Source organism: Calidris pugnax, unplaced genomic scaffold (assembly GCF_001431845.1).
Source record: "Calidris pugnax isolate Ruff unplaced genomic scaffold, ASM143184v1 scaffold17, whole genome shotgun sequence".
NCBI lineage: Eukaryota > Metazoa > Chordata > Aves > Charadriiformes > Scolopacidae > Calidris > Calidris pugnax.
In genome coordinates, this window is record NW_015090794.1 from 8,511,950 (window position 1) to 8,539,634 (window position 27,685).

General features: G+C 39.0%; 2 protein-coding genes across 4 annotated transcripts in view; one reads left to right on the top strand and one right to left on the bottom strand.

The window, feature by feature from the left end:
• On the top strand, nucleotides 1-27,107 carry TEKT5 (tektin 5). 2 transcript variants are annotated; one of them, XM_014936564.1, is made up of 7 exons: nucleotides 1-573; nucleotides 1,839-1,922; nucleotides 3,406-3,476; nucleotides 5,177-5,320; nucleotides 8,524-8,746; nucleotides 23,334-23,488; nucleotides 26,805-27,107. In XM_014936564.1, the coding sequence occupies exons 1-7, from the start codon at nucleotides 13-15 to the stop codon at nucleotides 27,016-27,018; spliced, it is 1,452 nt and encodes a 483-aa protein (XP_014792050.1). In that variant the 5' UTR covers nucleotides 1-12; the 3' UTR covers nucleotides 27,019-27,107. The 2 variants fall into 2 exon arrangements, with proteins under 2 accessions (XP_014792050.1, XP_014792051.1); XM_014936565.1 differs by lacking the exon at nucleotides 1,839-1,922 and having other exon boundaries at nucleotides 26,805-27,018.
• The window catches only part of NUBP1 (nucleotide binding protein 1), an 82,979-nt gene that overhangs the window by 10,265 nt on the left and 45,029 nt on the right, over nucleotides 1-27,685 (bottom strand). Inside the window, exon 1 of one of the 2 annotated variants that reach the window (XM_014936568.1) lies at nucleotides 17,607-17,708. The exons of the other annotated variant lie outside the window; for it this stretch is intronic. The gene's annotated coding sequence lies outside the window, so the exon portion shown is untranslated. Of the gene's footprint in view, nucleotides 1-17,606; nucleotides 17,709-27,685 lie in introns of those variants that run through there. 2 annotated transcript variants of the gene reach the window in all.

Consider the following 27,685-nt stretch of genomic DNA (forward strand, 5'->3'; position numbering starts at 1 on the left):
GCCCAGGGCAGGATGGAGTTTCTGGGCACCACGCAGACAGCCAGCTACTGTGGCAGAAGGAAGAACTGCCTGCTGCCAGATCTAGCTCCCACCAGCACCACCAAGGAGACCTATCAGTCCTACTGCCTTCCAGGCTACCGCTACCTCAACTCCTGGAGGCCCAGTCTGCTGCACAAAGTGGTTTTGGTCCCTGAAATCTCCGACAAGGAATTTAATTGCAGTGGGCGGCCGCCCACTATTCTGCCTGCGTTACGCTCCAGCCTGCACACCCGCTACAGCACTCGTGACTGGCACCATGCGAACGCGGTTCAGTTAAAAGGCTCCGAAGCCTCCAGGTACTGTGCCAGTAGACTGAACACTGATTCCATGAGACTGATGCAAAACAAGGATCAACTGACTTTTCTGATGCAAGAAGACAGTAAAAGAAACCTGGGAGAGAGGATCACCAACATTGATTTCTGGAGATCTGAGCTCATCCATGAGCTAGAGTGTCTGGTGAAAGAGACTCAAGCCTTGGAAACAGTAAAGCAGCGGCTCGATGCTGCTGCAGATGCCCTGCAAGGACCACTGAAGGTAGGTTTGACACAGCCTGTTATTTCACGACTGTACTGTGGAACGGGTACAGAAAATGGCTTTACCTCTGTTGAATACTAGTATAGCTTTTACTGACACATCTTGGTGAAAGGTTAACCTCAGTAAGAAAACCTGGCCACCATGGGCTTTCTATAGAAAAGTCAACAAAGGAACCTGCACACACACTTCTAGGCTGCCTTTTCCTTCCTTTCTGCTTGAGGGTCCAGGAGGCCGAGTCTCCCTCAGGCACTGACCGGTCACTCAGTACATTACAGGAGAGGAGAAGATGGCCCTCTAAGCCGCAATATCCCAATATTTTTATTTTTATCTATTTTTAATCTGAATTTTCTGCTATTGCTTGGTGAAAATAGTATTTTCACATAGGATGGAATATAATTTGTGCTACATTGTGAAGTTCTACAGAGTCTTAAAGGTAAATTAACTGCAACAAAAAAGCAACAGTAATAAAAGAGTCAATGAATGATGCTAGCAAAAACTCAAATCACGCAAGAACTAGAGTCCAAGTTGTCTCATAAACATCTGGAGTATTGCTGATGGAAGCTATGTCTACCATAAATGTTTCTAGGCAAGTACAAATAGAAACTCAAAACTCAGTATTCAATAATGACATTTTTAGTTGTCTGTATCTATACTGATTCAGAGTGGCAGGGTGAGGATGCTTTCTATTCAGGGAACAATTTCTGCTGAAAGGCTTTGTGCCAGCTCATGCTGTTTCATTTATTACTGTGGTTCTAAAGAAGAGGATGAGACAATTAAAAGTAAAGTTAACCTGCTGGAGCAGGTTAACTGAATTTCCTGTTTAATGATGGTAGTTATGCAGTCATTCTCTTGTATAGGTATGAAACTTTCCAACTTTGGCATTGGATGAGGGAGGATGAGGGGAGATGAGATTAAAGGATTTTCCTGTGGATGAGTAGAACACCACAGGTGTTTTAATCCACACAATTTACAACAAAATTGGGCATGTTGAGATGTAGGCCTTGCTTGCTGCATCTTAATAAGCAGCTAATCAAATGGCACCTATTGTGGCAGCTAATCCTAAAAAGTATATATTAACAGGTAAGTAGGAATGAGCCACTGAGACGGATCAGTTGAGTGCAATGAAACCACCTCCTATTCTGTTCCACCCTCAAGAGATGGTCATTACTTGACACGTCAGCTCAATGGCCCCTTCAGCAAGGTTCAAGGTTTCACTCCACAATGCAGTACTGAGCCTATTAAAATGTCCCTTGGTTTGCTTGCAGATAGCCCTAGAATGCTTGTACCACCGTGAGATGCGGAAGGGTATAGACTTAGTTCATGATGACGTGGAAAAGAACCTCATAAAGGTAAGATCAGACATACTAGTACATACTAGTATACTACTATAGCCTGCACCTTGGAGTTTTAGAGTTTTACTGAAGAAACAAGGAACTAATATACATGAGCTTAAGTGTTTCAGCACTTAATTCAGCATGAGAATTCAGGATAGGATGAAATACTGCTAAATGTTCTATATAAACAGATGAAAAAAATTATTTTTTCAAAATAAAAAATAAAGAGTATTTGCCTGATCTCTCTAAGCACTGCTCTGACTGGAGCAAGCTAGATAGTGGCAATAAAGGACAACAAAAGCTCATTTTTTAATAACAGGAAAGCCAGTTCTAAAGTTGCTGTCACTCCTACACACACTGGACAAGTACAGAGACAAAGCCTGTATTTTTAAATTTGGGGTGTCTAAACGACTTCCAAAAATTTAAAACACTTTCTCCACTGTTTCAAAACTCACAAGTGTGCACACTTAGGTAAGAGGGTATGTTGGGCTAAAACAGAGTCTTTAAAAAAGAAAGAGGCTGGAACACCGTAACTTTGTTTGAGGGACAGTAATTACTGTGTTTGCATAGTTTTCAGGTGGTTGGCTTGAGTATTTTTTATTTATTTTAAGCTGAGTGGAACCTGGCTTTGAATTTCTTTTAATAATATTTACAGTTTTGAAGAATATTACAATATACTTCCTTAGGGAGCCTGTTTCTGAAATCAGATATATTTCAACTTACTCCACTATTAGCAAAATATGTGTATGGCTCTAGAAAAATGTAGAAACTCTAGAAAAAGTTAGAGAGGATAATTTAATGGATTAAGGTTCATGTTTCAAGTACCTTCATTATACTTAAGCCAAAAAAAATTCAATTTTATATTTATTAGAATAACCCCATCCAATGAAATGTACTATGTTTGATATAATATAAAAAGTAATACAAAAAGAAGTAAAAAGATACAACTTTGTAGCAGTGAGGAAGAGAGAGACCAAAAGACATCCTACAAGAACAGGCTGAGAGCGCTGGGGTTTCTCAGCCTGGAGAAGAGGCAGCTCTGGGGAGAATTTATTGTGGCCCTTCAGCACTTCAAGGGGGCCTCCAGGAAAGATGGGGACAAACTTTTTAGCAGGGCCTGTTGCGAAAGGACAAAGTGTAATATTTTTAAACTAAAACAGGGTAGATGTAGACTAGATATAAGGAAGACGCTGAGGGTGAAACACTGGCCCAGGTTGCCCAGAGAGGTGGTAGATGCCCCATTCCTGAAAACATTTAAGGTCAGTTTGGATGGAACTCTGAGCAACCTGATCTAGTTGAAGATGTCCCTGCTCATTGCAGGGAGTTGGACTACATGACCTTTAAAGGTCCCTTCCAACCCAAACTATTCTATGATTCTTGATCTACATCGCATTTGAGGTATGCAAGAAGGCTGCAACATCCAGAATGCAAAAGGGTAAATACACTGAAACAAATGAAGTTTGATGAAAGCACTGACTCCGTATATTTTCCACCATAGGAAGTTGATGTATACAAGGACTGTCAAGACATATTCACAAAACTTGCACAGAAAATCAATCAACAGTTGGGGTAAGACTTTACATTTAATTCCTCTTTTAAAGACAGGAAAGCTGAATTCAGTTAACTCATATCTAACGACAGACTGAAAATGGCAAAAGCACAATCAGAGACTTAGCCTGTTAGTTAGATGCTCATTGCCCTCCACTTCTAATTTGTGCCGTTGATAGAATTTGTATGTTAAACTGCAGAACAGCAATACGTACCATTTAAAGATGACTGTGACTCAATTTTTAAAGCCATGTGTATTCTGAAATCTTTTATTAAAATTAGGGACACAAAAATTACGGCTTAGTTGTGCCAATGTTGCTATGTGGCACACTGGAGTTTAAAGGTGGGTTTTTTTTAATTACAAAACTAAATTCAAAGGAAATTTATTATTGACAAAAGAAACAGGGATATAAACAAATCATAAGGTATGTAATGAGTTATGGAATGGACTTAAATTATTTTTAAGTGTATTTGTATATATTTTTGCTATGGGATGTTTTGGAATTAATTTTATTTCTTTGAGAGTACACAAATATCCTAGTAAATGCAAATTAAAGTCTTACCATTTAATTAGGTAAAACTATTCTGAATACAGCGTTCTGTTAACTACACAGAACTGATACAAGTTTTAAAAGTCATGTGTATATGACACAACATGATTCTCAAAAGAAACAGCTCAAGTACTCATGCACAGGGAGGATAAAATTGCACAGCTCTTGCTTATTACATTATAGGAGAAGATGACACAGGTAGATTTTATAAACAATTGCTCTTATTAATGGCACTCAGGACTCACATGAGTCAGGCCTGATGCATTTGTGGAGTTCATTCTGCTCCTGTAATACATTGGGTATATGATCAGATAAAAGCTAAGTTCTTGTTTGGTGGCATGAACTCTGTCTCACCCTTTAGGCTGGTATTTCTGGTGACCTTTGATTCGGTTCTGTCACCACATCAGGCAGACCCATAGTAATGCCAACTGACAAGCGCATCAGAGAAACAGCAATATTTGCAAAAACGTGTCAATATGTGCTGACTTCCTGATGTGCTAGAAAGCAAGACTTGGAATCTTCCTTCATCCATATTACTCCCATTCTAGTCCAAAGTCTGCAGGGCCTTCCCCACTTTTGGAGGAGCCAATGGAGATTAAGTTACTCCAAAAATTCCTTGTGGGTAAGAAAGCAGAGAGAGAACAACATGTTTCCCTCCTTGTGATCAAGATGAGCAGAAATATTTAAAAAGGTTTTCCAGTGATATACAACCGGAATTACATCAAGTGAATTTGCCCCCCAAATCAGGAGAGATGGGAGAGATGGGAAAGCACAGCTCTGGTCTGCCCTTCTCTTTCTCATGTACAGCTTTGCTGGCATGAATGTTATCACTGAAGACTTTCTCCCATTTTCTTTGGGGCTTTCCTTTGTGCCACACATCAAATACCTGTTGTGTTTCACCCTTGTGGCTGGCTGTCATCAGAATGACGAACATTATTAAATGCAGTGAGTTAAATTCAATTCTTGGAGGAACACTCACTAGAGGCTAAAAGAGATGAATGGTACAGCAGCTCCCTCTAGATAAATTACAGCACCAAGCATTTTCAAGCCACTGTAAATGCCAACAAACTATAAAATGAAGCATGGTAGGAAGATAATAAAAACAAATAGCTACTTAGCATAACAGCATTAAAGGTGGTTCAGATTAACATAAGTCTTTCCCCTTCACAGCATCAATAGAGATGCCCAGCACGCCCTGGAACATGATCTTTCGGACAAAAACACAGCCTCTTTTATCGATGAGAAGTGCTTTAACCTGAGGAACACATCGAACAGCATCAACTTTTACCATGGAGTGGAGAAAGCAGATGGGACGTGAGTATGAATGGCTATTGTAGCTTCCTCTTTCCATGCTCCCTGCTGTAAGAGCCAGCCTGATTGCAGCACAATTCCTAGCCTTATCTCTGAGAAGTCACATGGAAAGAAGTAGCTTCTCTCCCCATACTGCCCTGTCTTTCCTTGGTGTGAAACCCTCCACTATCCTCAATCATTCCCTGCCTCCTAGGAGCTGGGGTTGCTGGAGGCCGGGCAGAAGCTGGCAGCCAGCAGCACCCACAGCACTGATGTGCAGTGAGCTCTGTTCTTCAGTGAGGACAGTTTAAACCATCTTGCAGTTAATACCTTGCTCTCAACCTCCCTCATGCACATCTCCCTCTGGTTTTGATTTATACTCTTCTGTGGCCTTCATCACACCCAAACAAATAATAATTCAGCTAAGGTGTGCAGTTAAGTGCAATGAGGTAAACAGCATGCAAGTGTATATCAAAGACTATTTATAGTTTCCATAAAATCAGCTTGGGTTATTGGGAAATCAGGCCATCAAGCTATAGAGCAATATGTATTAAACAGGATGATCAAAAGGATTTGGCACAGCTTTAGCATTACAGACAACTAAAATTACTGAACTAAAATGTCCCAGTTGTACACAGTTTTAAAACTGTTTATTAGTAGTGGCCTCATCAAGACCTGCATCCAATCCAAAAGCAATAGCAGAAGAAGAGCAGCTTGCAACAGAGGGCAGTGTTTTTGTGCTAATGACTTGTTAGTTCCCTTATCACTCTTTAACATAGCAATATTTGCATGGTGAATGTACTCCACAATCTCAAATGATAACGACTCTGTCTTGTTGGAAAAAAAAAAAAAAATCAGTATTACTTGTTTACTTATGTTCTGCTTTTCATTAAAAGATCACCTCATTCACTACCAAAATGAGGGCATATCCGAAGGAAACTTGGCAGGCATTCTGCTGACTCTAGTAACACTACCTACTTTTAGGATTAGCAATAAATAAAATTATTCTTGTCAGCTCTGGTAAAAAGCAGATTCATGAGGATAAGTTTTACAGCCCTTTTCCTTTCTCACCAACCATTATCCAAAGAAATGCCATTTTTCATTAACATTTTCCTGAAATGGTTTAGCAGACTGAGACACACCTGCAGCACTCAGGAAAAGAGCAGGTGTTTTGTGTGCAACAGAACCAGCCGGATAAGTTACAGTCCGAAAAAGCAATGTAAAAGAACAGATTAAATATTAAGTATTTTAGAGAATCAAGACGGAAACCTACTTTAATTTTCTTTACCTAATTTTCTGATAAGCATATAAATATCAGACTATAGATGGAAAAAAACCCCAAACCCAATACCCTGCAGAAGGCACACTGAGATTGTCTGGACCAGTAGCTGTAAGCACTGTCGGCTCAGGTTTAGTACACTGATTTATGGGCTTTACTATGGTATTGTGTTGCTACCTGAAACTGTCTAAATATATGTGTGGCACTAAGGAATTCTGAATTGCTTAGAAAGATCAGTACTTCAGTTTGGAGGGAGAGGAATACCCTATGAAAAACTGAAAAAAGGGCCCCTGAGAAAACAAGCAGTGACAAAATTAACTTTTTATTTTTGCATCCCTTAATATTTATTCTCAGTGTTCAATTAAAATCTAAAGTAAATGTGAAGCTCAATAAATAGTGACCTTTCCCTGCAGAGTTTAACATAGAGGCATAACTCTTAGAAAGAAGTTTTGTGTGGAGAAGTCAGTCAGTGAAGGCAATGAATGCAGGCAGAAGTTTGTCTCGAAGTTTCAGTTTGGCAAGTAAAACATTGGTACCTTTTCATAAAATACGCTAAATGTTTCTGGGTGAATGGAGAAGTGACCTAGTAGGCTAAGCAACGCATTAAAGACAGTGGTGACTTTAACTCCAAAGAGAGTAGTTTATGCTGCATCAGTTTCAAGCCGGGGGCTCTTTGGAGCCCTGCTGATTCCCAGTTTGGAAAGACTTGAGTGTGGGATTTATATTCATAATTATGTTAATTATGATAATGAAGGCCATCTGTGAAGCTTGGACACAAAACCAAGCATCCCAAAGTTTGTTTCCATACACAACGTTGCAACAGGAACATTCATGGGTAGTATTTTTCAGTGCAGGAGCTTGATATTCCGTCTCTGTATATTCACAGGAATTTCTATAGCAGAGCCATTTCTGCTTGTCTCATGGATATTACTGATTTAACCATAACAGCCACGTAAATTAAAGCAGAGGTGTTCATGTTAATACATAGGGAAATAAGAGGATGGAGATATTTATCTGAAGAACACAGAAGGACAGTGTTGGGGCTGGGAAAAAAAAATCCAGTTCTCCTTACTCCTAGGTCCATGTCTTATCCATTTTCCTGCTACCATTCCCCCAATGACAAGGGCTACTAGGATATCACAGCCACATGCTTTATTATATAGGTCATATGTATCTTATGAGGTTGGGCTGCTCTAATAGCAGACCAGAGCTGTCTAACAATCCTTTCCTCCTCTGATTTCTTGGTTCTTTTCCCTAAACTAGGTTGGGCACTCATGTTCTCTGGTGGTTGGTGACACATAACTCTGTTTCCCCAGGACAAAGATTTGGGTTCACAAAAGTAGATGGCATTTGAGCCTAATTTGCTGGTGTGCAATGTGTAGAAGATCATGCTAAATAATCTAATAATTCATAAGACCATAAGGCACTATGAACCTTGATGCAGAGAAACGTGTCAAATTGCAGCTGAGATACAGCAGCAGGTATGAACTCAGACCACCACCTAATCTGTTAAAGACAAGAAGAGGGGGTGATGATGATTTTCATACCCAATCCTGAAAAACTATTTCAAGCAAAAAGTATGCAAGAAAAGGTCATTCTTTACACAGCAAAACATAAACCTACTTACTTTGGAGTTGATGCAAGGGCCACGAAGACCTGAGTTAGCAGCTACAATATCCAAGCAAAGCATAAGAATTCTGTTGAAGCAGTTCTCCAAGATCTTCACTTGCTGTTGCCAAATCTTTGGTTTATAGAGGGAAAAAAGGAAAAAGAAGTGGGTGTGAAACCCACCGTTTTGAATCACCTGATCTATGTGATTGGACAGTTTGCATAGTTCAGTGGATGAACACTTAATCTCAGTGTATTTCATTGTAATTACCACTGAACAGAAAACAGCTCACCTATGTTTTTATCTTTTGTTTTTCTTTAATTTTAAATGTCTTACTAGTGTTTCAATTCCTGAAACATGGGCTAAATTCACTGAAGACAATATCAGGTGCTCTCAACATGCAAGGGCCAACTCTGTCAAGCTCCGAGAGGATACAGAGGCTAAGCTGGAGAGCACATCTGAGGAGATGTGGAATCATTTCGTCAGTACCAATATGGCCTTGAATAATCGTATTGCTGAAGTAGCTGATATAAAGAACAAACTCCAAGCCCAACTGGCCAAGGTAAGAGTCACTAAGAGTCAGTAGCTGCATATTATCTTAGTTGTACCTCAAAGACAGAGAAATCATAGAATCATCTAGGTTGGAAGGGACCTTAAAGATCATCTAGTCCAACCATCAACCTAACTCTGACAAAAAAATAAATAAGAAATAAGCAATAATAAAAAAAAAAAAAATCACTAAACCATATCTTTAACCTGAATTTTGGCCTGGTTGTGGTCAGAAACAGCCTGATAGTTTGGAGTGGGTAAGATAGTGAACATCTCAAACTTTTGTTCTGCCTTTGTCTTCGTAACATACAAAACAGAAATGGCACAGAAGGAGAGAGACCTGTATTAATCTCAATCTGTATTACCTTTTCAGTAAGTTTTCACTGAAATTAGTGATGTGCTGGAATTGTATTAGTTAAAATTTGAAACATATATTCTGAAGTTAACAAAAGGGGCTGCCTTTGCACTGACAGATAAAATCTTGTTTAGCTGGCAAGACTCCCTGGGTCACTTTCATGTGACTTCAGTCAGAGTTCAGTAAGTTCTTCCAATAAGAGTTTTTCTCTTACAGAGGAGCCTCATGTTCACTCATTTGTTTCAATGCACATTTGGAAACAATAGAGTTTTCCTGCCATTCTATTTGCCATAAGTACTTTATGATGTTTTCAGTTTATTTTTAGGGACTCTTAGGAAAGTGCAAACTAACCAGCTAAATGTGTGTTAAGTCACAGCACGTTAATTAACATTTTCTTTTCTTCCCCTTCCCCCAGCTTATAAAGCATGAAAGATATCGAATGTAGTTTTTTGTGGTTTTGATTGTATATGATCTAGCCAACTATAGCACTTTATCCCTGAATTGGCCATCCAAGTTTCTCATGGATTTAATCTACGAACATTTACTTTACATTTTCCACTGAACTTTTCCAATGCTTTTAGAGTGTCCATTTATAAAAGAACTTCTAGCATGAGGTAGCACATGGTGCATGTACGGAATCACAAAGTACATTGTAAAATATCAACATACGAGCAGGGACTTTGTGATGGAGCCCAGCTGATGCCAAATAATAATACGTAACTGCTGACAACTGGTATATAATGGAAAAATATTATTTATGTCCCTATACTGTTACACCATTAAAAAGCAATAATAAGCTATATGGAGAAACTTGCATGATCGTATTTGTATACAGAATTAGTTTGTATGGGATACACGGATGAAAGAAATACCAATTAAGATTGCAGTCTATGAACTAATGCTGCTGTTAGTGGTGAGTTACTACTTAGCATGTACATAGCAGAGATAATTTACTCATCCCAAACTCCACAGTAATGTAGTTACATCAGAATAACAAAATGCTAGAGAAGAAAACCGCTTGTGCTGGTGAGAAGTAATTCAGGTTGGTTCCAAAGGAATGGAGAATACAATAGGTTAACTGAGCAAAAATATTGCTGGGTAAGATGCGGGTGGAGTTATATGTTAGAAGTCCTGTTAATGCTCTTGCTCATGACCATACCTCAAAAGGACAAGAAGAAGGAAAAGGCAAGTGAGGGCAGAAGTGAATAAGGAGTCAGTGCTCATTAAACAGTTATCTATAGGTAAGCATAGCAGAGTATGCTTTCCTCTTTCTCCACGCTTGCAGTAGAGTCTGTAATAATCACAGAAAAAAAAAATATTGCTAGACTATAAGACAGCTAATAGCTGTCTCTTAAATTGTATTGCACTTCTGTTCTTCCATTGGGATGTGACTGCAGTCACATGCAGCTACTACAGTTCCTGTTCCCTTCACATCTACTAGCAATTAGATGATGGTGCCACCATTCTGGGTTCTGGCTTAAAAAAAATCAGGCAATCTTTCAAAGCCTGTTTTTACACTGACTTCTCAACCAATGAATGCCACTCTAAGAGAAATACTTCTCTCTGCCAAATTATTTTCCTAGCTAAGCAGGCTAGCTCCATAAAATGAGAGGAAAATGAGCATAGAAAAGGCTTGCTATCTTGGAACCACGAAAAGCTATTAATTTAATGAGGTCTGGAGCCTATTTCGGAATGTAAAATACTTTCCTGATTTGTGAAACAGCAAAATCTCTTCCAGACAAAAAAAGCCCTACAGGGAACCTCCTGTAACTGTTTGTTTCTAAAATCAGGGGGTTAAGATTATAAACCAAACGCCTAATGTCTCACTTGTGGTCCACTGCATGGTCTTTAGAAGCATTGAGCACCAGGTGGAATAGCTTGTCTTACGTTCTAGATTTCATCTATTAGCCTGAGAAAAGCTTAGTTTTCCTTTGGAACTAAGCTTTTTGTAAAAACTCATCTAATTAGACTTAAACTCTTGGATCAGTACGCTATACTAGTGCCTGTCACTGATATTGTGGTGGTGATTATCTGTGTGCTATAGTTAGTATTTGTCATAAATGTACTTAAAATGTTTCTCCTGGCCTGATTTTTTTCATATTTAGTTTATATTGCCTATATGTATGGTGGCTTTATGGCCACACGTTTACAGTCCTGACTTTCTGTGCAAGAATGTCATTGCTTCAAACTTGTTTAGGGAAATCCACTACCAAAAGGAACTTGGGTATCGCTCTGGTAATGATCTTTTGGAATATTCTCGCACTGCTGTACTCAAACTGTTAAGGGCCTTTCTCTTCCTGCCTTTCTTTCCCTTGCTTGATGACAGTACTATATCACATGTGAGATTACGTGAGCTTGGAAAACAATAAACAGGAATAAAAATACAGGAATGAATAAGATTTACCTAGTTCTGAGTTTACCCAGGCAAGCTGAGGAATTCCATGTGCAGTTTGCGATACCAGTTACTTCCAAAGAGCAAGGATTTCCCCCTTAGTAGGCATTTGCCCACATTGCATCATCCTTTCTCGGGTGCTGTTGTCTGCAGCAGCCCTTCACAGGCCTGCTGCTGGGTTGATATTCTAGTTCAACAGTAGTTGGTAACAGTTGTGTTATCAAAGGCTCTATATGAACAATCTAGAGCAGTCCTTCCAATGCTTCCTTCTCCTAAGCACCACCACATTTCTATTTCTCATATAAACAAATATGTAAAGAAGATCAGCAATCCATTATTATTATTCTGTTTAGTTTTGTTCTAGGGTATTGTCTTCCCTGATGTCTAGACAAGTGTGTTCTATATACCAAAAGATACACAGAGCGTATTTATGTGATGAAGATATCCTGTTTTTACTTCTATCAAGCATTGTGCCAGGAGTTTTGCCAAGACCTTTTCCATCAATGACATAATGTCTCCATTTTAGGTTACAAACTGTACAAGTCTCAGAGTAATAACTGCACCAGCAGTACATCTGTTTTTATAAGCATTTTGTCTGCTTCTAGTACTGCCAGTGGACTTGTACCTCAATTCCTAACACGTTCCTGCACCATTTACCTTGAGTTACTGAAATACAATTGAACAATAGACTCCAAGAATTTTCATGTTGTAACTGATTGAGGTTCTGTCATGGTAATTAACTTAGGTTCACGACGTAGAGGGTTCACACATAGTATGTAGAAGCACATGAAAAAAATAAAGTCTTCAGAAAAAGATTTAAACTAGTTTGCCTCGGCTATACACACTTTCCAATCCAGGTAAGCCAAGGGATGCATCTAAGAACTTCTCCTGGTAGGCATTTGAAAAAATGCATTTTTGCTCCTTAAATAACTTTCTCAAACCCCAACACTCAAGCTGCTTTGTCTCTTTTTAATGTCTAAAACAGTCCAAAGAAGATCGAATGTCTTCAATTTCTAGTCATCCGACAACACATGATGAAAGCATGCATACACCATCATTTTATGATATGTATTCACCTGTTCCATCACATTTTTTTTTTACTGTAAACCTACAACAAATTGCATTTAGTTAGAGGGATTGATGTACTTTAAGGCTTTGGGACAACAGGATGGTTTAGCAACTCACAGATGTCTTGTCTCGAGGCAGATCAGATGCGTTCTTACCCTTTATTCTACTTGGAGTTTGGTCTGAATCCCAGTACTGAATAGGCTCTAAATCCAGATCAAGTAACCCAGTCAGCACAAGGGGAGTACCCAAAGAGCAGTCAGTGATTCCCATGTGCTTTTCTGCATTCTCGGTCCAGCTGCTGTCTGCTCTCACTGTTACTTCGTTGATGTATTCAGGAAATTGTCTGACTTTCATTGTCTGCTATTTGGCTTTTCCTGCCACTTCTTTTAGGGAAGCTGGTTAGTGAGGCTGAAAATCCCCAAATCTGTGAGGAGTCTTGGAAGTGATTTCCACAGAGGAACAGTAAAAAAGGATTAAATTGCTTTTGTACAATTTTTAACAGGAAACTGTTGAAAACAGAAGGGAAACGCTGTCCTTAAAAACCTGTTTTATGTGTGTCCCCATCCAGTGGACTGTAGAGCTTCTATGTAAAATTACTGCTGCCTACTTTCGCTTGATTTTCTTCTAGAAGGCTAAGACAATTTGCCATCGATACAGTGGCAAACTGAGTATGTGGGAGCAAGGCTGTGGTATAAAGGACTTCCTACTGCAACTCCAAAGCCCAGAAGTAATCACAGCTGCAAGAATAATTAAAGGACTGGAAAGCAAGTAATTGATAGAATAAGTTCCTCAACTTTCTCTTTAGCAGGCTGAAAAGGGTGATGTTAGTAGCACTAGACAACATTGATTATTTAGCTTATCCAAAGAACAGTTGGGGTTGGGGCAGAGAACTTGTTAAACCCACAAATATCTATACAGAAGAAAAAATAATCGTAATAGAAGACTTTTTGCTTGAGCAGCAAAAGTCAGACAAATCTAGATGAAAAACATAAGCTCTTGCTTTTCAGAGCAAAGAAATTCATCACTGCAACAGCTTACCACAGATAGATGGCTTCAGTAGCCCCAGGAACTCAAGATCAAGACCACTGTTCTTCCTTAAAGCTCTGATCTCTGTGTAGGCACTGGCTTACAAAGAGGAATTGCTACAGGACAGACGAGTGTGACCTGCAGGCAGCGCAGACTTAGTGCATAACTAAGACTTCTCTCTGTCCCTAAGGTTGAAAATGTCCCACTTCCATTTCCAGCCAACTGCACAAGTCTATGATTAATTTATCTGACTTGATTCTGGGATTAATCTTGGTCATGACAATGCAAAGTTCATCCAGAATTTGGATAGCAGAATGCTGGAAATATGAGGTGCTGGAGGCAGAAGCCATAGCTAGGTATTTGGCAAGGGTTAGATCACAAACCAAAAAAGCTACTACAGCTCCACTGTCTTTCATCATCTCTGGGTTCACAGATATATGGTCTTTGGGGATGCAAATATTCTGCAAGAGTCTAATCAAAGTGTATGACTCTGGTCAGGCCCAGAGCTGCTCTAGAACCTGATTTTTAGGCTAGCGAACAGAAAATATAGTGTACACAACTCAATGTAGAGGAGGGTGGTAGGCTGTCTTCAGCATGCCTCAAGAAACATTCAGTTTATGCCAAGAGACATTATGATAAATATATTTTACAACAGGTGTAAAAGTACACAAATCTTCAGAAAAAGAAGGAAAACCTTTAATCATGGTGCAAGCCCCTCATTAATATGTTTGCATCTTTTTTCCATAAAGTTAATATTAACATAAATAGTTACTTTGGCTTCAGTCTCCTGGAAATAACCAACAGGGCAGGATGTTTACGTACATTAGCTCTGGGAATCAGTCAGACCAGAGAGCGAGTGACATGTTTACATAGTCCAGTATTTATACCATACCTAAATAGCAGACTATCTCTGCCAGCTCCAACACCTGTACTGTACTCAGAACTGTTTCTCTGCCTAGAGGCAGAGTGCCCAGCACCACCCTTCCTGCAAGCCTTGCTATCCCACTACCCAGGAGCGCAGGGATCAGAAAGATGCTAGAAAAACAGGTACAGGTTTAGTAGAAACATGAAAAAATAACTACCCACACCAATAAATGAGTAGCCATGATTCTGAGTATTTCCACTCAGTTCACTGAGAATGTGTGCTTTTAGAAACAGCTCCACTTCTGTTTTTTGTTTGACACTGATGTTTGAAAAGGCTTTTTATTACATCAATATATAATGGAAATTAACTCTTACTTTCCTTTTTGCCTAGTACATTTTTAGTCTATACCTGAAGAGCCTACAGAACTTTGTTTCAGTAAGTTACTCCATCTCTTAAATAAGTTATCCCCTCAGAGTCTCCATCCTTCACACATTATTTTTCATAAATTTACTTATATATTTAAGAAAAAAACCCCCACATTTTCCTGTCTTAGGAACCATTGAGTATGTTTATATGGTGGCTAGAACGAAATACTGAATATGTTTTTAATTTGTACAACTTCTAATTCAAGGGATGAATCTACTTAATTTTATAACTAGCATAAAATGTAGAATGAAAGCCAAGAAAACCTAAGTGGCAATAAAACCAGAAACTGCCTACAAGTCCCTGAAAGAGTTTTCAAACTTCTTATCTGAGAAATTCTGACAGGAGCTCTCCTACGGCTGTTGAAAAGGGCACAGCCTGCTCCTCTGAACAGGAACATACAGAAATACTACAACACGATGGGAGGTGCTCATGGAAGAAGTGTGCAGGAGAGGTGCAGCAGCGCTGTGAGCTGCAGGAAGGAGTACACATGTAGCAGAGGGAGTCCCTTCTCTGCGATGCTTGCCCCACAAAAGTTTCCATCTCAGACCCCAATGTTTCCTCACATGAGTGCTTTAATATATTTTTGTTGATTGCTTTTTTCACTTCCTCTATGTATGCCTTAAAATCTCAGGTATTTACAGTTTTTCTTTCCTGTTCAAGGTGGCTAAGTGTACAGTCAGTCTTATCATTTAGTACTGGAATCTGTTCGAGACTAAAGTTTTCAGATAATTAATGAAGAATGACTCAGAAGTGGTTGGGAAGGTGTGTGCTGGTTGGTGTAGGCAGCTCAAACTTGCCTGGAAAAACCTGTTTGAAGGAGTAAATAGCTATTGAAGCTAGGAATAGACTTTTGCCTACAAACCAAGAGAAACTACAGATGAAAGCTAAGGCACTCAAAGACAAAACCAGATTTCTCTCTCCTAACATTGTTGCTTAATGTCATGAAATTATAAAGACTCGCATAGAGCGCATCAGAGTATGAGCTATGGGTAAGTGGAGAAACCATGTGGGAGAAGCCTGGCTCCTCAGCACGCCGTTCAGCAACACTCCACTCCAAGATTAGCCTAAGGGGAACATGAAATGGAGGAGGATAGAGTTATCATAATCAAGTGACGTCCATTGCACATCATGAGGTAGTCAGGCTGTGGTGAATCCAGTTTTCTTTATTCACAAAATAAGAGAAATCTCTTCTCACCCTGAGGGACACACAGCTGTTAAGTAAAGGCAGCCTGGATTGAGTGGATGTAAGGCTTTGCTGGCACTGATGTAGAAGGTAACTTCTTTCTGCCACAACATTTACCTGTGAGAAGCTGAGGTGGTTGCTACTATTGCTGTTCCCTCCCCTGCAACCTGTCTGCACTCAGGCAATTCACGTCAGCTCAGCAAAGGGAACAGGCCTTAGTTCAAGGCAGCAGAGCTCATATGTATTCATAAAACTGTTCCTGATTCTCAGAAAGGGCTGCCTCGCAGGAAAAAGAGATGGACATATTTAGTAGCTTTTCTAGAAAAGAAGTATTTTTGGGCTCCAAAGGATCATGAGACAAATGCGTTGCATAAATTTTAAGATGACTGGATTGAAATTTCATTAATGACTAAAATAATCTCATTCCTGATAAGAATCAGTATTATAGAGTAGCTGCATGAGCCATAGCTATTTCTCTCTGGCACCATCTCTTTCTAGAGACATCTTCTCTCTATTAAAGGGACATATACCCTTCTCTCAGACGAAGTAATTTGAAACAAAACAGAGCGTGCAGAAGGCCCAAACTGCTGGTTTTGTTGTTATATTGACCAGGTTAGCAAAAGTACGTTAATAACATAGCACTTAATTTTGTGTGTGATGACGCACTCTAAAATTGCTTGTCCTGCAGCATCTGAAAGTATGATACAGTGTAAAATGGAGAAATAACAGAACTCTGATGCTTGCTCTTGTTTTTCGATAGTTAAAATTGTAGCAAGGAGGTATGCAAAGAGTTAGGCATTTCCTTGTGCATAGTTATTGCTTCCTCTGTAATTTCGGAAATATTTTAGAAAATCCAGGGCAAGTTAAATGATCCCATGTTTTTCTCTCCCTTTAATTTTAATAAATCTGTTTTAAAATAAACATCTTGTACATTTTTAGGAGCAGTGGAAAAGTTAAATAGAAACTGATTGCATATGAATGTGAAATTGATTATTTTCAGAGATTAAAGTAAAAAATGCACACTGGAATTCAGTGGAAGGAGGACTTTTGAAAGATTGTAAATTGTTATATCAACCAAATGAAAGGCCCAGGGTCCCTCCTCTGTTTCAATCTGTGCTGAATAGACCAATCTGTGTAAGGACACAGATTAAAAGTCCAGATGTATATTTAAAGCTGCCTTTGTTTTAAAAGCATAGTATTTACATTCTGATAGTTTCAACAGTTACAAAGAAAATGTTTATAGGTTTCCTTTGGCATGCGTAAAACTTCCAGTAATGCTTTAGCTTTCAAATCTGTTGACTGCATTTAGGCCAGCCCAATTCCTGTTGTTAGGAAGCTGTACAAATAAAACCTTGTAATATTCCCACATGTGGACCAGTCTCTCCACTCCTGATATGCCTGATGAATTGTGCAATGCATGAGTTTGAAGATATTTTCCCTGGGTGCAAACTAAACTGCTGCTTCTTAACTTTGAAGGCTCAGTCATCTCATACGAATATACACAAGAAATTCCCAAAAGTTACTGCTCAGAAGGGTTCTAACTCTGCTTCAAAACTACCTGAATGCGTTACCTGCTGATGTCACATTCTGTTGAGTGTGATTTTTTTCTTTTAAGTGTGCTGCTCTTCTTTTCTTAAAAGATTCCTGGACTACTTCCCACCACCATCTGATTAAAAACAAAACAAAATTCAACAAGTCATAAAACAGTGACCTGCAACTAAGCTTCAAAAGAAGCAAATAAACCTTAAAACAAATATAGCAAGATACACGGTAATCCCTATGAAGAATTTGGTTATGACATGACAGGAAAAACTGTCAGGTCCAAATCCATTTCAGATTCAAGACCTGGGTTATACTTGTAATCCAAAGATTGCAAGACATCATGGTTTTACTTTGAAATAATGTGGTCACATGCCCTGAAATTAATTCTGAAATCAGTCCCAATTACACTATTCATTCAATTATGTACCATAACCTTAACAAATGTAACTTTTACAAAATATTTTGGATGAAATACGGAAACATGAGTGAAAAAAGTTTAAAAAACTTTTAGCAGGCAAAATACTAAATATAAAGAAATTTACAAAATGAGGAGACACAAGGATATTCCTCCCACCATATTACTGGGCTGCTGCTTTTTGCATTTGGATAGTAAACACTCAGCAAACCTCAGAAACACCAAAGAAACCAGGAGAACTGTCAGTCTGCAGCATTTTAAAAATGCTTACATTGTACATAAGACTATCTGATTAGATGATGAAACATGTGTGACTTCAACAGCTTGTTCTCTCAATCTTACTGTATCCAGCCTATAAAAATCACGGCCTCGGTGAAGCGAGGGAACAGCGGGAGAACGCAATTTTCTCCAAGCTCTCAAGAACGCTGCAGCACAAAACTTTACTCATGTCCTGGCAGGGAAAGTTTCCGGATGGGCAGCTGCCCGAGCCAATCCCTCACCATGCTCTTAGGAACACGCTGCTTCGCATTTGTTGTTTTTGCTTCCTGCCTTTGGAGGTCATCCAGAAATGACGTGGACTGGTGCAACACTATCTGGTGATCCTCCCCACCAATCCGTTTATGTATAGCAGAGTATCTAAGTCATTTTGCCCAATGTGTGGCCAGAATGAGTAATCAAAAAACTGTTTGTACAAAGCTTCTGCAATGCGTTGGAGGTGGTTCCCCCGAGGACATTTTTCTTTGTATGTCTTAAATGACAGAGCTTTCTTTTTTTTTTAAAAAAAAAAAAAAAGTATGTTGTATTTGAAAGCTACTTCAGTGTTCTAGAATGGTGTTTGTATTTTTCTTGAGAATGAAAAGAATAAATCTACATGGAAAGGCCTCTTCACAGGCAGCTGTAGTTATTAATTAATAGTCTATCATTTGTGCTAAATTTCAATCAATAGCCTTACCTCTCTGACATTTATTTTACTTTGTAACTTCCTTTTTAAAGTGATGTGATTCATCAGGCTTGTGATGTCCTTTTGTGTGTCAGACTGCCTGGGAAGCGTGGGCTGCAGGATGGGCTGCTGCTCCGGTGTTCAACAGGGCAAAAAAAAAAAAAAAGAAAAAAAATTGAGAACACACAATGAACTTAAACCACATCCATTTACATGCAGCCAAGCAGGGCTGAAAGATGGATGTATAGTTTCATGTTTGAATTTTGAATTCACAGGCAGGTTTAAACAATATTTTTCTTTAGCGAATGAAGGAGGGGTTTGCTCAGTAGCGCTAATCAATTGTCTCGGTCGTGCATAATGTGCTTGCAGACTGTCTTTATGAGCAGGACACTAGAGCACATAGTGAAGCTGTGTGGCACAGGAGTGTAGTTATCGCGTATTGTGGCAACACAAAAGGTTATAAAGGTTGGACATAAAGCTGAGATTTCAGTGACATCGATAAAAGCTCACTTTTCATGACTAATGAAATAGTGTATTCAGGAGAAAGAGAAACATTCTCTATTTAGACTTCAGAGCTTGCCCTTTTTGAACATTACCACTGTGTGAATTTGTGGGCTCTGCAAGCTCTACAAACTTTGAGTCACTTCTAGACAGAAGACTGCTATTATCCTGTGTCAGCTATATGCCATTGTCTATGGGGGAGGTGCACACATCACTTAGTATTATAAAAAGAGAGAAGAATACACTCTCCTGCTTCTGTGTCACTAAGGGAACACCTCTGGGTTTGCTACGTGGGCAGTGGGCAATGAGGCCCAGCCAGGTGCTGCCAGACAGCACAGTTAAGCGCTGTAGAGGGATGGAATCAAACCTCAGGTTCGACAGTTACCAAAATTCATGCACTTGAAACGTTACAACTGAATCTGAAATGCATGGGTTTGTGGTCTGGCTGTTGTACTCACAGTTTGGCCACATATGAATGCACCAGAAGAGGATTTGAGAAAAGTGTGGGTTCAGAAAACCACTCTGCTAACTGAACTTAAAAGAAAAGGGCACCCACCCATTACAGAAGCACTGTCACATGGTACTGCAATGGCCAGTTTGCTAAAGGCAATCCTTATATAATAAGGGTTTATGGCAGAGGAGTAGCATTTTTCTCTGAAATACTAAAGAATACTAAATTTCTTCCCTGGTGATCTTACAAATTTGTGTAATGCTTCCAGAGCCTGCTGTAGTGTGTTTCTGGGCACATACTATACACTATACTGCTTTCAAAGAAAAAGAGGGCAGGAAAAAAATGTCTCTCAGAAAATATTAATTTCATCCTCTTCTCTAACCTGATTAGAACAATTAGCACTAATTAATTGTAAGAGATCATGTAGCCTGACTCCACTCACTGAATAAATTAAATTGTTTTGATTCATAGTATCACAGGACAGAAAGCACCAGCACAGGGACTACATTACATGCTTACCATAACACAAGCACATTTGGAAGCTGTGGCATCTTTCTGGGGAAGGGGTTTCAGAGTCACGGGTCATTTCTAACCCGGTGCTCTGGGCTGCTCTAATTCCACTGGTTTGTTGATAGACTTGCTCCACAAAGGTGAATCACCATTTCCCCCTGCTGCCTAAGAAAGCATTACTACCAATAAAGCTCAAAGTCTGAACCACAAAGGTCCTATCCAGAACCTGAACTGAGAGTGCAAGACTTCTGTTCTACCATAAGCAGAAAACAAATAACCCCCTCGATCCTTTCCAAAACTGAGACATAACTTTGCCCATAACTTCTTACTTGGTTGAGATACGTGCTGCTTTGATTCACTGTTTTTACTTTAAATCACACTTCTTACTAAAAAAGAAATAAATCGGCTTACAATTCATTCATTCCAAATTGTAAGTAGGATTAATGTGAGGGGCCAATGTCCTCCCCACACCCCGCTGCAGGTAACAGAAGTATCCTGCAGTGAATTTGGCTCCCTCGCAGAGAGCAAGGCGTAGCATGGGAAACACCACTGTGGTGACAGAAGCTATAACATAAACACAGGAAAGGAGGACCCTGCTAAGCAGCCGGTGACCTCTAAAAAGCACTGCGTATTCTTTGCCTCACAGCCTTGGTACGTCCCCACAGGTTGGTGGTTTTGGTTAGCCCTGGAGGTGAAGGGCAGGAGCAAAGGGTAGGACTGACAGGCTTGTAAAACTGCCCCGACATCCATCTGCTTAATCCCCAGCAGCCTCCCCAGCAGCGGGGCCTCACCTTGCCCTGGTACAGAGGAACACACCCTGGATTCTCTTAGGGAGGTTACAAATAGCAAAGTTCTGACAATGGCAAAAACTACTCAAATTCTGTGTCTGAGCAGCAGAAGACCCAAATCTTCGGTGAACTCAGCGAAAAGGAAAAATGTGGGCTTAATGCACAATGGAGACACTTAATTTCATAAAGTCTCTTGCCCTTGCTTTCTATCTATAGAAATAAGCGTAACCAGTAGAATTGTAGACAAGATGCTAAATAATGTATCTAACAACTCATCTTAAGTACTACTGCTGCTAAACAAATAGTAAAAAGGATTACCTGCATAAATATTCCCTGTCAAACACAGCTTGCTTACCGTGATTATATACCTAAGAAGGAACCACTGCAGAATAAAATATAGGGAGAAATTCACTACAGTTTGCTTCACTTTCTTGCATACCGTATTACCTTTGTAACAAACCAGATTTTCTTCCCTGCAGTTTAGAAGCAGTTAAAGCTTCTTTTTGGGTGAGGATGCACTCAAGCAAGCTCCAAGAACCAACCTTAGACCCAAAGGGCTCAGTACAATGTGGAGACCTGGCTTCAAATCAGTTCAGTCATGTCCATACATTGCTGCTTCAGGGTCTAAGATCACTCACCTATTGGAAAATTGCATGACCGTAAGGGTTGAACTGGTTTGGACACTGGGAGATCTTTCACATCACTCTACTACATAATGTCAACATGCCCGTAAGCATTTGGAGTGGTGTGCAGGTTCCTGGCACCCTTAACTCTTTGGGTTTTGTCTATAAATAACCTTTCAGCAGCAGGAACTAATTGAATTTTCAAACCACACACATCATTAACAGGCCTGGTACAACTTAGTGTGTAAGCAAGATCTAAATAGCAACATAATTTAGTATCACATTACACCATTTTGAGTGGTTGTTGAAATTCAAGTTGCATTGATTTTAGTAGACTGGCTGAGAAACTACATCGGTTCAATTTGTTCTCTTCCATTTTAAAGCTGTCTATAGGAAAAGCTGGAACAGGTTCACCATATTGGCTGTAATGAATTCTGATAAACGAAAGTAACATAATTATCAATTGGCTGGGAAGCATGACCCAAATATAAACATTTTTTTCCCAACTTTAAGACTGAGTAAAACTTCTCTCTTGCAATTTCTCTCATATTTTTTTCACAGATTTAAACATATAAGCAGCACTTCCAGGGTTCTCAGGGATAATATGACTGTATGATAACATGCGCTGCAACTAAAAACTACACTGTGCATCTCATTTTTGGTGATGTTTCACTCCATTTCTTCTCCATTTACAGAAAATAAGCCTTTAAAGGAATTTGGTCTTCCCTCTACAGCTCCCAGGGGAGTTTTGAAAACTTTAAGAATGTGGTTTCAGTATGAAAATATGATTTGTGTTCTGAAGTTCTTGCAGCAAGTGTCCCAAGAATACTTGGAGCATGGAACAATTTCAGCAGGAACATACTTGATTGCTTTTGAATTTTCATGAGGCAAAAGGAAATAAGAATGAAATGAAGGTTTAAATGAAAAGGGCAGTTTATTGGAATTTTAAGTTTGTAAAATGTTCACAGATCAAGCAGCAGATTTTTATTTAGGAGAAAAATTAGATAATGAAGCAGAATGGAAATAAGTCTCTGTAGAGCTATAAACACTGCCTCTGTGAAAATGGCTTTATCACAAAAACACAGTTGGAATTTCCCCCATCACAATAATTCAGTGCTCGTCTTCTGCTTGTAATGAATTTATATTGCAATTTGCCTACAAACTTTTTAATTTTATAATAGGAAAGACACGGTGCATTTCTTAGTGGAAGTTGTTTGCCTGTTTTCCAGTAACAACTTCATTAAATGCTTTTATGTGATGTACGAACGTATAGTCCCCTCCTTCTGGCTCTCCTGCGAGATTTGATTACCATATGTCCTTTTAAAGAAATGGCAAGATCAAGCCAACATTATACAAAGCCATCTGATTGATGTGAGTTTATAGTCATCTCCTCCCCTAAATAAAGCAAAATGACATGCCAGAATGGAAGCAGTTCCAACAGGAGTGTTTAAAAGGAGTAGTGAGTTGGGATGTTGTATGCACATGAGGCTTACAAAAACATTCTGCTTTGTTCAGGTACTTCAGGAAATCTTCCAGACAGAAGATACAATCATGTTACTGGAGAGATCCATAAAGGCAAAGGAGTACCCACTGAAAGTGGCTCAGACCCGCCTGGAGGGAAGAACTCGACGACCCAATATAGAACTTTGCTGTGATGCACCTCAGCTTCAGTAAGTAAAGGCCAGACTACTCCATCCCTTCCTTCATCAGCCCCTCAAGAACAGGAAATTTAATGACAGTGTGAATCAGTTTGATAAGATGGGAATTGCATTCATTACATTGCAATACAAATTCTGGGAGAAAGTAGTAAAATCCAAGCAATTATGTTGAAATAATGGGTCAAAACATTTAATGTTGAATGTGTGTAGTTGCCTTGAGAGCTCAATTGCTTGCTGGTGGCTGATACATTTTTGGGATTCAGTCTTATGTCCAAGTCGGGGCTTAGGAATTTATTTTAACTCCATTCTTTATGAAACACAAGATTTCACTTCAGGAAATACCTAATTTTAGAAACATGTTGTTATCCCAGACAAAATTCTGTCCTTTGATGCAAAAAGCCTCTCTAATGGTCAAGCTTCTTAAAAAGTTAATTGCAAATAAGAATGAGGCAACATCTCTTACTGCCTCGGCTAATTTTCAGGTACATAGTGACTCCAGTGTCATCTTTGTACAGGTTAGCTCATTTGGCTTACATTTTGGTTATATAGCTATGGGGGCTTCCCAGCACGTGTTGGCATTAGCTTGGTGATCCCTGTGCTATAACCCATTGTACAGTGTGTATTGTGTCTTTCTGGACAGACACGAAGATATCCGAGATACTGGCCTCCCTTCCCTAATGACTGAAGAAGGGTCTTCTGAATTTTAATCCCATTTAATTTCCTCCAATACAGTTGGAACACGTCAGTGTTCCAAAAGAATCCTATAAAGTATATCTTATTTAAAATAGCCTTCAAAGTATTTGAGAGGGTGTTTCTCACAAAATACTGCACCAGAGTTCCTCCTGTAGCTGAATTTCTCAGTCCAGTAAGAAAATTTTGCATATTTTTTGCACAAAAATAGAAAACTCTCCCCTTTTATTTTTGTCTCTAGCAAAATCCCACCTTATAGAACAGGTTAACATACAACAAGATTACTGAAGTACCTAATGCTTTAAACTGAGTATTTATATTGTTTTTTCCTGAACAGCTTTTTATCAGTTCAAAAAGCTTCTATGCAAACAAGGAAGGGGCAAGTAAATAATAGTTCATTGTACTGACATCTTTTTGCTTTTTCTAACTCCTTATATACCTTTTTTCCTCAGCCTTATACACCTCCTTAATCAGATGTGACATTTCCTTTGGCATATCCATATATTAGCTTTCTTCAGCTTCACACTCTGCTCTCCACATCCATTCTGTCACAAAATATTGTTTTGGATCTAAGTTAAAAGCTATCCAAAAAGGATATAAATTCATCATGTAAGTCACAACTGTTCTAGATGCAGGAATTCAGCTGTGAGAAACCAGAAAAACCTCTGATTGCACTGTAGCATTCCCTTAGCAGTGTCATTTACTACGGGAGCAGATCGTTTGCCCCTTCAGCTATCACCACACCATCAATTAGGTATACAAGCTAGTATCAGCATTATATTAAAAAAACAAAACCAAAACAAGATGGCCTTAAATGTTAATACACAGCTCCAGTCTTATACGGAGTCTTGTTCTCTCCCTAACTCCTCCCTGAAGATCTCTTCCACAAAAGTGTCTACGGCATTATGATTGATATCAGTCCAGTCAGCAGGATTGCATGTATCCAAGATATAGAAGTTGTTTGATTTAAGATGAAAACTATGCTGAAGCATATCACGTTATCACTTCCTCCCACAATTACCAGTGATACTGTTAATGTTCCAAAGGGTCCTGCCTAAAAAAAATTTGGAAGCTTCATTTAAAAACACTGGAACATCAGAATACCTTTGAATATCTTTTTTAATTAAAGGGAAAAGCCATTAATGTGACCTACTTAAAACCAAAATCTACCTAAGGGTTCTGAATCAATCGAACTCCTACTAGCTTCTAGGGTACATGAGAGCTTCACAAGCTGTTGCACAGCTAGTTGGGAATATTTTACACCTTACATACATGCAAGTCTTCTGTCAGTCTAATATGATTTCTAATATTTTAACCAAAATGTTTATACAAGTACACTGCTTAGTAGATGTAGTTATACTGACAGTAATTAGCATATCCTGTTCTCCTTCCTCAAATACATATGAATTTTCCTCTACCACAGATCCTTAATCTAGATCAGGTTATTTTTAATGCTTTGCCTGATCCAGATCATTAAATATTATGTTCATCATAACTGCAATTAGAAATAGAAATTCTGACAGGGTATTTGAAATTGAGACTTTTTCTATCACAGTTTTTGGCTGAGCTCATATCTCAAATAAAATGTAATTTCTTAGAGACAAAATCCTATCTATCTGAGAACATAAAACCATTTGCTAATTCACTTTTAATGGATTTTTTGCTTTTAAACAACTTGCTCTGTGTATTTCTCTCATACGGTTTAAAGCAAGAAGGAATTCAGCCCAATAGCTCAGCTCTAATAGGGAAAGAAAATATCAAATGAACTACTTCTTTGTAACATGTAAATGTTATCCGAGTTTGCTGTTTATTTAAGAGGAAGTGCTGATGTTGGCGCTTGTTCTCTGTGTGTGCTGCCAGCTTTGTAGTTGAAGGGATTAGACAGAAAACAAATTAATAAAGTCTAGTTTTTCTGTGCTGAAACAACTGAGACTATCCCAAAACAAGTTAAGGTTAGTTCTGGAAAAAAAAATATAAAAAAAATTCAATCTTTTTTATATTCTATAATGCAGTGAGCAATTAATAGCACATTAGACAAAACACAAAGTTGACAGTATTAAAGAGAGTAGTAAACGTCAATGACTACACAAGAAGATTTGCCACATCTCCATTGATAAGCCACTGGAAGAAAAGTGGTTGATATCAGCTCACAGAAAATCTTGATTTCAGAGCTCCATGTTCAATGGTTATTCTGGGAAGTGATTCTTGTTCTGACTAATGTGCTTCTGGGCCAAATCTAGACTGTTCAGCACATCCTGCTGCACAAGTTTAAGCTGTCATGAACTACACCAACATTCTGCTGTAACATTCACCCCAAACATATCCTATAGGACCCTGTGCTCAGCCCAGTCCTAGAGAGGCTACACAAATGAGAGGCTGCAGGTGAAGAAGATAACAATTAGAAAAATATATCAGAGCAGAGTGGCTTAATCTGCTGCTGAAGGTCATCGTGAGCAAGAAGCCACCACTTCTCATAGGTGCTATACAAGCTAGTTTGGCAAATAGGTTTCATATTGATCCAGTCCAAGACAGCTGTTCAAATCCTGCCTGAAAGCACGACCTCTCCACTATCAAAAAAGTTATGCGGTGAGGGACTGCTAAAGTTACTTGAGCAACCTGTCCCCTTCTCTTTTTTCAGGCTTGTCACTGAAGTTTACACTATAGATGACACCTTACAGACCTTAAAGCGACGCCTGCAAGAAGCCCAGGATACTCTGCAGATGCTGATCCTCGACAAATCAAACCTGGAACATGACATTTCTGTGAAGACAAACTCCTTCTACATTGACAAGAAGTGCATGGACATGCGCAAGGTGTTCCCCAGCACTCCACGGCTCATTGGCTTCATTTGAAAAGTAACCTTTGATATACGAGTGCATGATACAGAAATTGCAAAGGTTGCAAATGTTTCCCCGAAGGGAATCATTATTATTCTGTTTTCTCAAATAACACAGTACCATAGAAATAAACTAATGAAAATCACCAATATATCTCTTTTCTTTGAACAACCTCATATTCTCAGCTGTAGCTGCTACTAATTCAAATAAGACTTAGTAGATTTACTCTAACAGAATCAGACCACACTTAAAGTAACCAGGCAAATATTGCAAAACATGTGTGAGCTACTAACTAGAGAAAACATTAGACTGAAATGTGGTACTTAAATCCTGTACTGTACTAATTCTGTTGAACTGCAACAGTGCACAGTTTCAGTGCAACAATTCAGGTACACGTGTAGCCTGTAATCATTGAGAGGGAATCTTTCTATCTCTACCTCCTTTTAATTTGATTTGTGACTGATGTGATATTTGCCTAAGTCTGAAAGATCTTAGCTATTTAGAAATATGCGCTATCTACCATTAGATCTCAAAGGATTTCATAAGCAAAGAAAGTACCACTGGTCTATTGTGACTAATGAGAAAGGTAAAGACAAAGTGGGAACAGAACCTGCATACAGGAACATCATGTGCTTAAAGTGCACTGAAACTTCAGTCTGCAAGTCAAGATTGCCCAACTTTC